At 40.4% G+C, this 16088-nt stretch overlaps 2 protein-coding genes across 4 annotated transcripts in view; one reads left to right on the top strand and one right to left on the bottom strand.

Annotated features, from left to right (window-relative positions):
* The window catches only part of dnajc17 (DnaJ (Hsp40) homolog, subfamily C, member 17), a 100434-nt gene that overhangs the window by 57312 nt on the left and 27034 nt on the right, over positions 1–16088 (bottom strand). The window contains exons 11-12 of one of the 2 annotated variants that reach the window (XR_015089258.1): positions 9808–9972; positions 9640–9703 (exon numbers count right to left, since the gene is read on the bottom strand). Coding sequence is in view for 1 of the 2 variants with exons in the window: in XM_086048990.1 (XP_085905116.1) it covers positions 9847–9972 (126 nt within the window). In the remaining variant the exon portion in view is untranslated. Of the gene's footprint in view, positions 1–8327; positions 9704–9807; positions 9973–16088 lie in introns of those variants that run through there. The other variant, XM_086048990.1, reaches the window with a different exon arrangement.
* Positions 1975–4685, top strand: gchfr (GTP cyclohydrolase I feedback regulator). Of its 2 annotated transcripts, XM_086048997.1 has the most exons (4): positions 1975–2133; positions 3490–3584; positions 4107–4247; positions 4332–4685. In XM_086048997.1, the coding sequence occupies exons 1-3, from the start codon at positions 2098–2100 to the stop codon at positions 4234–4236; spliced, it is 261 nt and encodes an 86-aa protein (XP_085905123.1). In that variant the 5' UTR covers positions 1975–2097; the 3' UTR covers positions 4237–4247; positions 4332–4685. The 2 variants fall into 2 exon arrangements, with proteins under 2 accessions (XP_085905123.1, XP_085905122.1); XM_086048996.1 differs by having other exon boundaries at positions 4107–4685.

Here is a 16088-nt window from a genome sequence, read left to right as displayed (position 1 = left end):
AAAGGAGGAAAGCACTTTGTATGCCGAAGGGTTTATGCCGTGCCATTAAAAATAGAAAAAATATTTGTTTGTTTTTTTTAGGGTTACATGCTGCTGCCGTTCATGCAGACGGCACCTATTCGATTCCAAGCAAGGACACCACCGTGCTGCATTTTTCAGCCATTTCAGACAATACCAATATTTCCTTCCATGATAACTTTCTGTTGTCCTAATACTTGTGTCACAATAGGGCCTTTTGTTTTCCAAATTTCATGAAAGCACATTGTCTTGAGCTTTTTGTTTGTTAGGTTCGAGTTTATGAAATAAATGTGATAACTGAAAAGGTTTCATGGCCTTTTCGCAAAGTTCAAACAGCTTCCTGTGGACGCAGCAGCGATGTGCTCCTCTGTCATCATAGGTCACAGAGGAGGTGACTAAGAGTGCCAATAACCAGCAGCAGATGAGCTAACGCAGTTCGAGTACAAGAATATTTGATGGGGTTTTTGTTTGTTCATTTTTTGAGATCTAACAGTGCTTTTCTTTTTTTTTCTATTTTCTTCAACAACTGATTTAAGAAAAAAAAAATTCATTGTAGGTGGAATGTTATCCATTAATACTGAAAGTAATAAGAGTAGAAATTATTGTACCGTACTGTAAATATTTTGGATGACAATGATGTCGGAAGCCAGTAGGTGGCAATATTCTCAGCCGTGCTTAAGGAGCACCTGTGTAGGGCCTCTGAGAGTGAAGGGCCTTCAGAGTGAAAGCTGTTGACATATTCTGGAGGGTTCGTCACATTGTTGTGTCAAATGCTCTCAGCAGTAACCATCACAGTAAGGAGGAACTGGATCATACAAAATGGTCAAATATTAACCAAAGCACTACCTAGTGACTATATGAGATCTGGTGTGTTCTGATGTCCAACTATAGTCTAAAATATGAAACTTTTAGCTCTCAGAACAACACAATGACTATAATGGCCAGCTCATATGGGCTTTGAGCTTATCGCATTTATTGTTGATTTTATCAGTACCTGCCTTGGTTGTTTGCCTGTGATCTTTCATTTCCTCCCATCAGGAGTGATCCAGCACCATGGAGGAAATTTATCCATCCCAGAGGAGGAAATTACGTCTCCAAAATAGATGCAGTACGGTAAATGTATGGTAATGTCAATATGCACGAATGCAACATTAATTAGACACATGTATTTAGATAATGTGAATAAGATGCAAGATTTTAACCACCCAAATGCTCACAATATTAAGAAATGCATGCAGTCTAATGAGATGTAATTCACCATTTAGTTAGATGGATTTCATTGTTAGTTGCAGTGTGAAACGGCGTCCGCTAAGTCGTACTGGGATACGTTTCTAATAATGGAATGAGATGAAAATAAGGAAAATACTTTTGTTACAGAGACAAGGGAATATGACTGGACGGAATTAAAATGTGCAATGCAGATTAGGCTACAGTGTTTTTGTTAAACAGAATGGAAATGTACGGGGGGGATTTGTACTTATTAGACAAAATGTTAGAAACAGCTGCACACTCGAAATGAATCAAAACAAATTTGCAAGATTTTAAATATGATATTATGGCAGTTTAACTAGATTTCATTGATGAAACGTATTGCATCTACAAATACATGCTAAGAGGTGGTTCTAATACACTTTACATGATGTAAAATGAAAGCTAGTTCTCAGTATGATGCACATTCTTCACCTCAACTCCATAACACAACCACTTTAATTAGCAACAAATACACATACATATTTATCCCTGTGGCCATTCGGATTAGAGTTGCCTTTGTAAATGCATGATTCTCTGTACATCTATTATATTGGCTGTCATTAGATAATGTCCTTTTTTTATGTGTAAATTGAGCTAAATCGGAGAAATGTACTTTGCATGTTTGCTTAATAAAATGTATGAATCCCAAGTGACATAGCACAGTCACGCAGAGGCGCGCTGTGATTGGTCCACCGTGGTGGGTGTTTCCGCATTCTGCAAATAGCTGTCAGCAGAAGCGCAACTTGCAAGAGGGGGACTGTCGCGTCTGAGGAAAACTCCTCGGTGTCTATACTCGAGGGAAGAGGGGTACGAAGCTGCGGGGGAGACATGCCTTACATATTGGTCAGCACGCAGATCAGACTGGTGCGTAAATAGTGTATGCTGTTGCTGTCGTGTCTCGTGTTGTGCTTGTTTAATGTGGGTGGAGCTGCGGGTTAGTTGTGTTTTTCAAGTGGCATTGCAACATCGGCCATGCTACAAATCAATGGGGAAAACTGTGCACAGCAGACAAAACAAGTTGTCTATGGTACATTGAAATCTGTTTTGCACTAATTAGATTAGATTAGATTAGATTAGATTAGATTAGATTAGATAGATAGATAGATAGATAGATAGATAGATAGATAGATAGATAGATAGATAGATAGATAGATAGATAGATAGATAGATAGATAGATAGATAGATAGATAGATAGATAGATAGATAGATAGATAGATAGATAGATAGATAGATAGATAGATAGATAGATATTCACTTCACAATATAGTTCGTATGTCATATTAATTTGGTTGTCAGGTGTGTCGTTTGTAATATCGTAAACAACATCCTACATCCTAATCAGATAGAGCTCCATTATGGCGCACTGAAGTTCCACACCACTGCAATACTAAGCAAATTGCTAAATTAATGTCCATCACAAATGAACATTTTTATGTTATTGATTTTTACAGTGTGGAACGATCACCACTAGTGGCATGCTGGCGCTTTCTAGTGGTATGCAAAACAATCACTGACTTAGTACTGTTACGTTATATTTAATTTTTTAGAGCACTATTTACATATCGTCGCGGTCATGTGAAAAACACGTATCTCCATTTTTTTCATTTTCTTATATTTACCTGAATCATGTTTCCGCGTTAGAGACCGTGGCATTAAAGTGAAAATTAGAAACGTTTCCAAAATCGGAGATAAGCGTTTTTTACAGGACGGGGACGATATAATCTTTTTTTTATGTAAAGTTAATAACTTTTTGTCTTATGTAAAGTTAATAACTTTACACAACATACATACATACATCGTCAAAGAGAGCAAGGCATTCTCGACACTTCCAATGTTCAATTAAAAAAAAAAAATAACAGACCCATGTGAGGACTGACCAATAATATATATTTGTGAAAAAAATCTAAAATTGACCAAATTTGGACATAGTAGGTTTCTGTCCTACAACAGTGATGTATACTTTGTCATATACAAAATAAATCATAAAAGTCACAATGTTAAAATGTAAAATAAATATTGGTCTAGTTTCCTTTGTTGTCTGCACAACTCACTCAACCTAATTCTGCCGCATGGCTCCGAGAATTAGATCACCTATTTATAAGTGGTCCAATTATTTGGGGATTAGTATGCACACCTGCCCGTGAAAACTTAAGTTGCACAACCACCCTGCAACAGAGCGAGCAGAAATCAAGTAAACGTGCTTCACTGCTGTCTTTCAGGAGAACGGCCCAACCAATGTGGGGGATGAGTATTCTGATCCAGCTGTCATGAATTACTTGGGAGCAAGGAAAACAACCATGCTGGGAAATAATTTGTGAGTACTAAAATGCGTGCTTCGCCATTGGTTGCAGGTGGACTTTAAAAAGGTACCTGCAACAGGTAATTGTTTAACACTAAATGATAATATTGTTCAAATATATGTTTTGGGGATGCATCATTCAGCTTGGAGTCAAGAAAGACGATTGGCTTTTTTCTAATACTGCTCTTAGGTGTGTTTCCAAATGTTCCCATGTACAAAATAGTGTTCACTTCAATGTGGCAAAAAACATGTCCATGTTGTCATCACAACACAGGCACATGGAAGCATAGGACCTCTTATGTGGTAAGAAGGGGAAGAGTCCTGCTTTGCACATTTTGAATAAGCCCAGTCAGTGTGATGGGAAACAGACTAGGGAGGTGTTGTCATTGGCAACAAGATCCAAACGCTGCTGGGAAATGGACGAAGGTGTGGAAGGAAGTGAACAAACTGCAGAACAATTAACAAGATTCGACCCTGTTTAGCGAGAACCAACATCTGCGGACAGTGCTGGAGATTAACACTGTTTATCTCATTTAGTTCAGAGTACCATGTGGACGAGCCTCCCCGCCTGGTGTTGGACAAGCTGGAGAAGATCGGCTACCGCATGTTGACGATGACGGGGGTGGGGCAGACGCTTGTGTGGTGCCTTCACAAGGAGCCCGAGTGATATTAAGTCAGGTGGACTTTTTTTTTTTTTTCACCGCGGGATTTTCAGTGCGGCCAAATGATCTATCCATCCAACACTCCATCCACTTTCTATAGGGTTTGTCCTCATTTGGTCATGGGTGAGCTGGAGGCTGTCCTGGCTAGCTAACTTAGGGAGTGAGGCGGGATACACCCTGGATTGGTTGCCAGCCAATCGGTGGCTGACAAATGTAGAAAAGCGAAGTAAGATCCTGTACATATGATTTCTTCCATTCCTTTTATTTCATTTACTAATGATGACCAAATGTACATTGTGTCAGCTAGTTTTACTGTCTATGGGTATTTACAGTAAATACAAACCACCAGTTGCAAACATGTGAAACACTGCGCTTGTTAAGTTTGGATTGACAGTAATGATGGCAAATGCTTTGCAGAAGTCTCAAATGGTTACGATTAAATACTTAAATGTGGGTTCATTGTGTACTTATTGCATGAGTAACCAACCATGTACAGTAACTGCACAGAATGATGAAACATCACACAGGCAAAATAGAGTAAAGGAAGCCAAATGGAAGACCATGTTAAAGCCAAATTACCCGTCAGTCACTAAATATTACAATCAGGAATGGGCGATATGGACTCAATATTATAGAAACAAATGCTGAGATTGTTATTTTGCCATGAGAGTGTTGTCGTACAGTTGTTAGTGTAAGCACTGAGCAATGCATGTCAGCATAGAGTATATACTGGACACTGCCCTTCATAATTATTGGCACCTCTGGTAAAGCTGGGTTCTTTAGCTTCTAATAAATTCTTTTTTTTTTTTTAGGACATACATTTTTAATTCAAATGCATTTATTCAGCGGAAACACTATAAGAAGTATTTATTTGAAATCATGTGTTCCTCAATTACTAGCATCCCTGATGTTGATATTTGCCCCTTTTGCCAACAAAACAGCATCTAATCTCCTGTATTTCACAAGATGGGAGAATACCGAAAGAGGGATCTTCAACCACTCCGCTTTGCACAATCTCTCTAAATCATCCAGCGACCTGGGTCCTCTCCTCTTTAGCTCAATCCACACGTTTTGAATGGGGTTGAGGTTTGAGGAGTGAGATGGCCATGGGAGGAGCTTGAGTTTGTGTTTGGTGAACCATTTCTACAATTTTCAGGATGGGAATATGCTTCTGCAATACAAATGTAATTTATTTGAAGGCTTTTCACGCATCCTAACCAAGGGGGCCAAATGGAAGGCATGGAGTCCTCACATTACATCACGATTGAGTGGCCAACTGTTATTTTTTGCGACAGTCTGGTCCAAGTCAAGTTCGGAAGAATTGTGCCCTCTGCTGCGGGCCTTAGCACTAATGCTACGTAACGCATCAAGCCACACATGGATAAAATGGTATGAGACAACACGCACATTGATGCAATTACACACACACGGATACACGCACACAAACAACAACAAACATCTGTTGGGGCATAAAATTATTTATCGTTAAAGCACAGTTGCAGTACAATTTAATAATTGAATTCTTTTTTATTTATTGCTGAATTTGTTCACGTCGATTGACTGTCAGTTCTAATTAAAAAACTGCACTTTCCACATCTTTTTGGATTGATATTTTTGCCTTTTCCTTTATAAAGTGCTTCTTTTGACTGAACCCATCGTAATATTGTGAGAGAAATCCGGCATAAATATTGAGATGAAATTTTGTCAATATCTCCCAGCCCTATATCTATACAATAAAAGACTATTCGATATGTATACCAATACCAATTTGAAAGTGGAACAATTAAATTTGGTTCGATTCAATGCACTCACATCTTTTAAATCAAAACCGATATTCTGGTTCAAATTGGTTGTCGTTACACCCCTAGTTGTATTTGTGCAGACACTTTTGTACATCTACAGAGATGCCATCTTCGGCAGAGGCAGTATGAAGAAGTCAGAAAGAAAGAAAGATTCGCAAAGATTTCGCCGGTGAACGTCGACAAAGGCGGCGGCACAGCAGGCCCATCTTTCCATCCTGGTTCGCATGCAAGCCACTGTGTGCTCAGAGCAGGTTTGGCGGTGAATCGGTTTCCTGTAATTGCATTTCCTCTGTTGTCATTTGAACAGATTTTTTTATGTGTGTTTGTGGACTTTTTTTCTGTTGTTCAAAAAAGCCTACACATAAACAAATCCATGTGAGAGCAGATGTCTTCCACCGCACCACCAGGTTCCACAGCTGGACATTGTGTAACAAAGCCACACACCAGAGGTGGGAGTGGCAGGGAGAGGTTGGATGCTGTGAAACCGCCATGTGGCTCCTAAGTAACGCAATGTCTGCAGAAAAAGCCATCGCACAGGCTCGCTTACACCATAAAAACTTAAATGAAGGGGAAAAACAAGACTATTTTGTGACTATTTGAAAGGATATACTGTAGACTACTGACAACTTCTTTAGTGACACCTGCATAATCTAATGAGTAAAGCTATGTATAAGAAAGTTTTGGATTGACAGATGTGTATTTTTGTAGTTGTAATTAGTGCGCTATTTGGAAAAATACCATTTCGGTAAACTTATTTAGATGCATAAGATGTCCAGTATTACTTCATAATAGGTAGTGCAGGTGCCGCTCATGTTGGCCAGTAAATTAATGCTGAAAATTGTTGACCTTAATATGAGAATTGTCTGGCCTGCGGTACCAACTTTGCAATGTGAGGACTAAGGTTTGACAAAGTGTGCATCGTGTATGTGTCCGTTACCTTTTCATGGTGAGTAATAGAGTGTATTCCGGACCAAGTATTTAGTGTTGAATGCATTTCAAGCTTATTCATAGATGCATCACAGAAAAAGGTAGGAGAGAAGTGTGTTGAATTGAAAGGTTGAGATGAAGATGTTGCCTGGGTTACGCCAAAATTTCAAACATCCAAACAATAAAAATCTTGGCTCTCCCCATTCCTACACAGCATCCCATTTGATGGAAAACGTCTGTTTTGTGTACTTGTTAGGGCGATGATCAAAGAGCCTTTCAAACAAATTACACTTGACTGGTCAATAGCAAATTTTAATCAGAGACAGCTTTGTGTGTCCCTAAACGGATAAATATCGATTTTTCCTTTCATTGCTTTTAAATTGGTAGTTTTAAAGTACTGATAACAAAGTATATATAGTTTTTTTGGACGTACGAGACGCCGTAATAACCATAATGCTACGTTCCGACCGAATGTTAATTATTGCAATTGTTCATTTTGCACCGTAAGATTGTAACATGTATCATGATTCACTTCCATGGGTTATTTTTCAGTCTGTGGAACAAGCATGGTGAAGTGAAAGCTTATGACTACCACACAAGCCTTCTCTGTCATTCGTATTGGTAAGCGTTTCATATAAATGACAATAGACACAATAGGAAAAAACTGAGACGATAAAACCTCTTCTATTGTCTTCACGATATATACCATCATATCATTCACCTCTAGTTGATGGTTGACATCAACAGCATGGCAGTTTCCTATTGTATGTTAGCATCACCCTGGCAGAAGTTAGGCTAATGCTAAATGAAGTGATGCTGTGTTGAAAGTATTTTGAATGAAAATTTATGACAAACAGTTTAAAGCAAGAACACTTTGGCCTCTTATTTGGAGAACTGTTAGCTATTTGTGCAACTAAACACTGCACGTTCAGGGAGGGCAGCATACTTAGTAATACAAGGGGGGTAGGGGGGGCGGGGGGGATCTCCAAACTTACTGAAAGAAGGGACTAGGCCAAAAGTCAAACAACAATTGTGGGAAATATACAAGTAGAAACAGTAACAAAAGTAACACAGAAGTAAAAACACTGCTAGTACACGACAGCAAAAATAATACTATATCTCATGTTTTCAGCATGATGGGGGCGTGCGCTTTAGCAGCTCATATTTGAATACAGATCTGAATGCTTCAATGTGTGGGGAATTGATTTAAAAAAAACATGGAGCTCAACAAATACTCATGAACAGTAAACAGGATTTTGTGGAGTTAAAAAAGAATATACAAGAATTTGTTGTATATATTGTTGTACAAGAAAATACAAGCATTTGTTGTTGTTTTTTTTTATACAAATAGCTGGGCCACGAGAGTGCATGCCCACTCATCAAGTGTGAAATTACACCAATTTGTTTTGTTATCTGCTTATTTCTTTCTCTTTTTTTTTTAAACTCACACTCGCTTGATTCCACACTTTGGGCTCTGCTTTCACTAGTACAAAGCAAGCAGAACACTTGCTGTCGAGCAAGACATGACAGGAGGCGACCAAAAGCCGGTAGGACCGCGCAGGCGAGATCCAGCCCACCGATTGTCATTCTAACAAAATCCGGGCTTGTTATTGTCTTAGCAGTATGTGGAGTGGGATGAGGCGCGCTGCATGAGATAGATGCACCCCAATACCGAGCCAATTTTATCATGGCGAGAAATGTTCAGTAAAAAGTGGCTATTATGAATGATCCTTCTTTATGTATTTTGAAAAAAAAAAGACATGCCAGAGCAATGTTCATAGGACACCTGGGAAATGTTTTAAATTGAAGGGGAAAAATGCATATAATACACGCAGGTTTTTTTTTTTAATTGACCATGTCAGTCATGACAGAGATGTATACTACTATCATATTGGATCTCATTCAGATTCTGCAGGTGTAACTAGTGCAGTGGTTGCTTTAAAGAGAAAAAAAACACCTTGCCCACTGCATATATTTGGTCATGTCTTCCTGAAAAAAAAAAAAGAAAAAAAAAAAGACCAAGCCAAAGAAAGAAAGAGCATCATATGTTCCCAATGCCTACACCGCCTCAAAATAAAGGAATGTTTTGAGGACAATGAGTAATCAAGTAAAGCAAAGATGGAGAGTCTGTTGTGTGTTTAAGAAGAGCCACAAGAGTTCTCTGAGGTTCTACCTATAACAATCCAAAGTTAGCTTGTGGATTGGTTCGTGGGGGAGAAATGACTTCCACATAGTCACGGACTGTGGTTTGGATCGCTATGCGTCTCAGCTGCTTTCAGTGAGTTACTGGACAAGAATAAGGGCATGACACAGCGGAAGGATTGTGGCTACAATGAAGAGTTTGCCAGACAAATCATAAACATTTGATTACATTAAGGTCCCAACAATGACTAAATTGCAACTAGATTTAATGGTCATTAAATGATTTAACGAATGCAATCATATTCAGGACCTTAACAATAGCGCATGAAAATATATCGCGGTTCATTTTTGACTCAAACTTTCTCTACATCAGGGGGAAAGAAAGGAAGCTTGTGAAATAAAGAACCTTTGACAATTCAGACAATTGCCATTGTTGGTTGTGCCCGAAAGAGACTAAAATGTTGTGGCCCACCTTCCGCAAACACCTGGCACCCATACAACACAGTTACCTAAGATTTTACGGAGCACAATCCATACCTGATTCGTGTTATCTCTGAGACCACATGACTTAATTCTGAATCCTACGAGCGCCCTCACTTCACTAGGGGAGAAACACAGTATGCCAATTAAAATGACAGACTTTCTGTGGTCATTAAAGATTTATTTGGCTGATTCAACACAAAACAACACAATTAAAAATTAAACCTTAAAACAGGTGTTCTGCTTATTGGCTGCACGCCGGTGCTAGGATGTAGCTCCTTCTTCATCGTCCTCCTTTTGCATTTGCTCAATGAGCCGCTGTCGCTCAGCTGCCTGTCTCATCTTCATCATCACCACACTCTCATAGTCGCGTTCATTGGCCAGGGAGCCCTGGAGAAGGAACACACACACGCAGACTGTCAAAAAGACGGCCCATAAGAATGGTAACATCTTTGATGTATAATATGTGCTTATTTTATCTTATCACTTCCCAATAAACATTAGCCCGGCACAAAGCTACCGTTAAGAAGTTTGTTTCTGTCATTTCATGGCAACAGCATCACAGGGCAACACATGACGCAACACTGTCCCCGTTCACTGTATGTTTGCTTTCACAACCATTCTGCATGCTCTCATCTCCTTAACCATCGCCATGACGGCAGGCAGGGTGAACGTGCATGAGACAGCAGCCTGGAGCTCAAGTGTGACAGGGTAATTCCGTTGCCGGAGGTCATTACACAGCCTGCATTAGGCCTGGCAGTGGCCTGGCCTCTAACAGTCAATGCTTGATTGCTTTGCAGGACTTGAGCTTCGACAAAGAGACCAAGAGACTCTCCTTACAGAAAGAACAGTCACTAGTTAATGGCTAATCAAGTAGAGTGGAACATAAACCTGCTGTCACTTGCTCACATTTGGGCACACACACACACACACACACACACAATTTGTGCGATTGAGGATGTCACACACCGAGCAGCACAAACAGAGTACACAGAAGATGGACTATATAGCAGAAGTCAGGCAATTACTGTAAATGTGAGCGTAATTGATCATTTCTCTTTAGGGTTTGGAGGCCGAGTGTCCTCAGAGAAAGCCGTTATTTTCTAGGATCATAGCCAGAAAGTCTGGCGGGCCAAGGAAGTGTCTCTTTAACGAGACATTTGTACTGCAAGAGAGATCAAGTGGGCCTGTGCATGAAGGTCTGGGGGAGAGCTCCAGTGAGCCAAAGAGGAGAGGTAGGTTTTGTCAATGCGCTCACTGGACTAGGCATCTGGAAAGCATCACGGGGACTCCAGCATCCATGTGCTGAGCGAATGAGGGTAAGTGTTGAGGAAGAGGAGAGGGTCGGCGAGGGGAAGTTCCCCGCTACTCCCCTCACCACGCGGCCCCTGGATGGAGGAAAGCTGCTATTATCATTCCAGCAATGTGAGCTCAAGCCCGTTGTCTGACACGTAACTATGAAATATCACGCAAACGCCATTAGATAGTCTAAATACCTCTCGCATACTCAAATTAAACAGGACGCAAGCAAGTATACAAGCAAGCGGTTGGAAATGCGCAGTACCCTTTGGCAAGCCAAGCTGAACTCCACCTCGCCCTCTAACGGTTACTGTGACGGCCTGCAAGTCAGAACAGATAAGGCTTTTTCATTACCAGACTATGCCAGGGAAGTCAGGTGTTTTATGGCCGGTGTGACACATTTCTTGTAAGGATGAACGATGTTTCCAAACTAACAATCCACATGTTTAGCCAGTGCATCACCCTCTTAACTCAACATTTGCTGCGCACATAGACATGCATGTGTGCGGCGTTACAACGCCGGGGCCCGGAGTGAGTAGGAGACCACAAAACACAAACAAGGGGGGGGGTCTGTGCAAAGTCAAGGGAGGCGGGAACAAGGCCACCGCAGAGGCAGGATGGCAGTAAAACAAACACACACGCACACTGAAACAAGCTGAGGATTAGCGCAGTGACATCAGCACATGGCCAGGCCTCAAAACAGCACACACCAGGCTGACCCCAGGCCAGTAATGACATCATGAATACCTCCTGTGCTGTGAGTCAGTAGAGTGTGCAAACAGACACTAAGTCTGACACTCCTTCTCAGACACAGCAGGTGGCAGCTCATGTTGCAGGTGGCCACTGTGTCTCTCTAGCACAGGTTGTCAAATCAGCAGTGCGTTGCGTGTGAGTGGCAGCGAGGGAGTAAGTGAGCTGAGAAAACTAAATATTGTACTAAATTACGGAATATTTTGCAGGAAAAAAAAACCCGAAATATCCATCCATCCACCCACTTTTTATACCGCTTCTCCTTATTAGGGTGGCGGGTGAGCTGTGGCCAATAGAAGATGACTTTTGGCGACAGGCGGGCCAGCCAATCAAAGGGCAAACACATAGACGATCATTTACACTCACAATTTCAAAGTATAAGATGCATGCCTTTGGGAGGGACCAGAGAGACGTGAGAAAACCCAAGCACAGGGAGAACATGCAAACTCCACACACAAGATTCAAACCCAGAACCTCTCGACTGTGGGGCGGAACTGCGAACCTCTGCGCTGTCTCAATGAAAAATAATAAATGAAAATGTAAATAATCTTAAACTACAAAGTTGTCTTTTTCAATTGTTCTGAATTATTGCAGCAGATTCTATCCCACCAAGAAGCTATAACAGAAATCGTGATATTGTTCTTTTAATTATTTTTGTTTTTATAGAGGGCCACCCTCGTACAATTTCTGCAGTTGTAGTTTGCTTTTTGTTTCGGTTTGGTTGTATTCTAAAAGAAGGAAGAACCCAAGATGAGTGACAAATGTGAGAATAGTAACCAACTCGCATTCAAAGCAGAAGCCAATTTCACATAGAATTTCCACAAAATTGAGTCATCAGCTACGTTATAATAGCGTTGTCTTTTTTTTTTTTTAACAGAACGTTGTGAAGTGAGTCATTGCCTTGTGCATATTTACACAATGCTATGTATTCCTGCAAACAGATAATTATATATGTAGAAATAGGTGCTTCTTACGCAAGCATGAGTTCAGAATGTTAATCAAAACATTGCTTGTACAGTTAATAAAGGTTTTGTGCAGGCAGAGACGCAGTTCTATTACTATTATTCCCTTATAGAATGAAATCCAAACAGATCAGAGGTCAATTAGCGTCCATGAATTGATTGTGTTTGACGACAGTATTTTTTTTTTCCAAGACCAAACACACAACAGGCCACATATGCTTGTGTGCAGCAAGCTGAAAAAAAACACCCGACTTTTAAACTGAATTTTTAAAATCTCATTTTATCCCTCCTTACAGATTTGGTTTGGTTATGATGTCCTAATCTTCAAGTCAAATATGTTTTCAGGTTGTATTTGAAAATGGATTACTCATTAAAGCCATTAAATACTTTCAACTAAATAGTCTCTGAGCCATGCATAAAATTTGCACGTGTCACCGCCAAGACAAGAAATGGCAGCCTCATGTGTCTCTGCCTGTAATGCACCCGGGTGAATTTAATCAAGGAAGTATTTATCTGTTGTCTTTCTAGGACTGTTTGTGTCACAGAGATATGGAGGGGATGATTTATGTGGGGTGAACCCCCATCTAGAGATCATTTATTCAAGCGTGTGTGTGTGTCCTGCTAAATTAAACAAACAGGCAAGCAAGCGTAATGCACACGCAAAAAGGTGAACTTATACAGACAAAGCTCCGGAAATGGTTCGATGGATTAATCATCACTCATTATGAAACTCAGCAGACATAAAACCCCAAAGGTCTGGTCAATTACAGTGTTTTTGTTAGTGAAGAACAAACACTACACAGAGATTAAGGTCCAAATCTACTTCCTGCATTTAACAATTTACATGCATGTCTTGAGAACATCTGGTCCCCGAATGGAATTCCTGTACAAGACTGCCTTTGATAAGGCAGCAAAAGCGAGCGATTTTCTGTTGACATGGTCTCAGTAAATACCTCTTGCAGACCAACGTCTGTGACAACCAGTTATATAGTTCACATGTTTTTAATACACGATGTACAACATAGCGTGACATATATTATATTTTGTTATATTACGTTATATATTATATAATATAATGTGTTGTTGTAATATAATATGATATAATATAATATAATATAATATAATCTATCATATGGGGTGTAGACAAGTGGTGCGCAGGTGCGCTGAAATTTGAAAATGGCACTCCAGTTCAAGTCTGACACTGCGCATTTGCGCACAAAGCATTTTGCTTTTGTTTTTGTGGGGCAGGGCTCCAGACTGCCCCTAAATGGTCGCACGAGTAATTTTTTCAGCCACTCACGCCTAGTGCGTCTGGTCATCTCTTCTTTTGTTTTGTTTTTTTAATGAAAATTTTTGGGTGCTGACACACTTCTCTTCCACAGTTCGGATCAAAAGACATTCATCACCAAAACAACTACAGTATAAACAGGATGTTGGAACACAAGAAAAAAACGGGACAGGCACACACCCATGGGTGTGCGCCTGGTGACAAGACTCGAATGGGCATTAGCTTCATATCGCTAGCTTCAGCTAACCTGTTCGCTTCATATAAGCGGCAGCAGGACCACGAAATAAAACAAGGGCAGAAATGCAAAGTGATGCTTTGTCGCCAGATTACAATACAACAACACTGCGTGCTAAAGATTAGTGTAATCATCGAAGATGTTTTAGGATGCCACCAACATCAAGACACTTTATGGCACTATGTGTGTTGTTGTCGGAAAATGGCAGAGTTCCACAGAGCTCGAGTTCTGTTGTCTCATTCGCAAATGACTCATTCAAAGTCACAAATGCCCCATTACACCCCTTTTTTACAGGTGCAAAGTCGAGCAAAATCCCAAAGAAAGAGAACTCCACCCATGTGCATAGTATGACTGCGCTTTGCACTAGACTTGCGGCCGTAATGAAAATAGAGCCCTTAGTGTGCTTTTTTTTTTTTTAAATGTTCAAAGTGTGCTGACATTATGAGCACAAACCACAATTAGCCATTCTTAGGACTACCAAATCATTACCATGCAGAGCAAATTCCCCTCTTCCTATCCCCGTTAAGGAAATAATGTTGCTAACATGAGGAACACAGTTGGCGCTATTCTTTTTTTTTTATAAAACAATTCATCAAACGGTCTGAGAAGTCACTAAATACAGACAATATCTCTAATTTGACAACACTAAAGGCAAGTCGTTGCCGAGATGCGTGCACATGAAAATAAAAGCAGTGCATACTTTTAAGTTTTATTTTGACTTCACAAAGGCTGCAAGGACCATTCAGAGACTGTGGACGGGCCAGATGTGCTGTGAGTCTTGAAGTTCTTCCATGAGGTCAGTGCGATCGGGAAAAATGAGCACCAAACAACAACCTTTAGTGCTGATTTTGAAAACCGCACCAAAATTGTGATGTGCACCGCTGTATATTAAATACAGTAACTCATTTGTCAATACTTTCCCCAAAGCCGAGTGACAAACAAGTGAAGGACGACTGAGTACAAATAATCACCGTCGCGTGCAGATTGCAGATTTCGTAACGGTGACAAGAGTAAAGGCGGGGGGGGGGGGGGGGGGAAACGCATATATGTAGCCGTGTATGCACAGGGTTGCATGTGGTCACAATACTGGACAGAATTGAGGCCTGGACAGAATTGAGGCCTTCCTTTGGACGGAGCTGTTTGGTAACTGTTCAAGCAAAGAAAATAAACAGTGAAAATAGAAATGGCAACAGAGGCCTGAACTCCTGGTGCCCTGACATTTCTCATGATGGATGGGCTCAGGGATCCTAGAATAGCAAGAGTGTGGAGGTTTGGCTTCTTTAATATCCAACAGTATATTGTTATAAAAAGCAAAATGATGTCTTTCAAATCCTAGCCTTCCAGGAAAAGTTCTCTGATTGCAACAGATTTCCTACTGAAGGAAAAGTGGCTGTAAGACTGGTAAGAATGCAGTCCCTGCCGTGGAGTTGTGAAAATGACGTCAGGCGTGTAGACAGAAACAATGAAATGCAAGTTGAAAATAAACAAACACGTAGTGTCCGATTGGTCCATGTTGCCAGAACCGGTGGAACGTATCCATGCTGCATGCTGTTTACTTGAAAAATCAGCTCTTAATAGAACCTCTGTGTCATGTTTGAATAATTAAGCAAGCCAGGAGATACTGTATATCTTACATTCTTAGCATGACCTCTGACATCCCAGAGATGCAAAGAATAAAACAGATTTATATCCATCGAGATAATTTCAAATGGAGGTAGGGTCCTGTCTAATCTCGTTCAAAAATTGTTTTTTGAAAAAACCTACCTCAGAAGGACAAATTATTAATACAGAATGGGTCTCGTCCGCCTAATTAATAGCCCGTTTTACACAGGACTTCTGAAAAATTGGCAAATTAGACAAACAATAGAGCAAGGCCTCGGGACTCATCTCTAACTGAAATGGAGTGACAATGACCTTGTTTTAAACGTGACGTGTTTTAAATAAAATATCATGGAGTAATTTCAATAAAGGG

The sequence above is a fragment of the Filicampus tigris genome, chromosome 13, assembly GCF_054856515.1.
Source record: "Filicampus tigris isolate MCC_2025a chromosome 13, RoL_Ftig_1.0, whole genome shotgun sequence".
NCBI classification, from domain to species: Eukaryota; Metazoa; Chordata; class Actinopteri; order Syngnathiformes; family Syngnathidae; genus Filicampus; species Filicampus tigris.
Note: the sequence above shows the minus strand (reverse complement) of the source record. Positions and strands in the feature narration are given on the sequence as shown.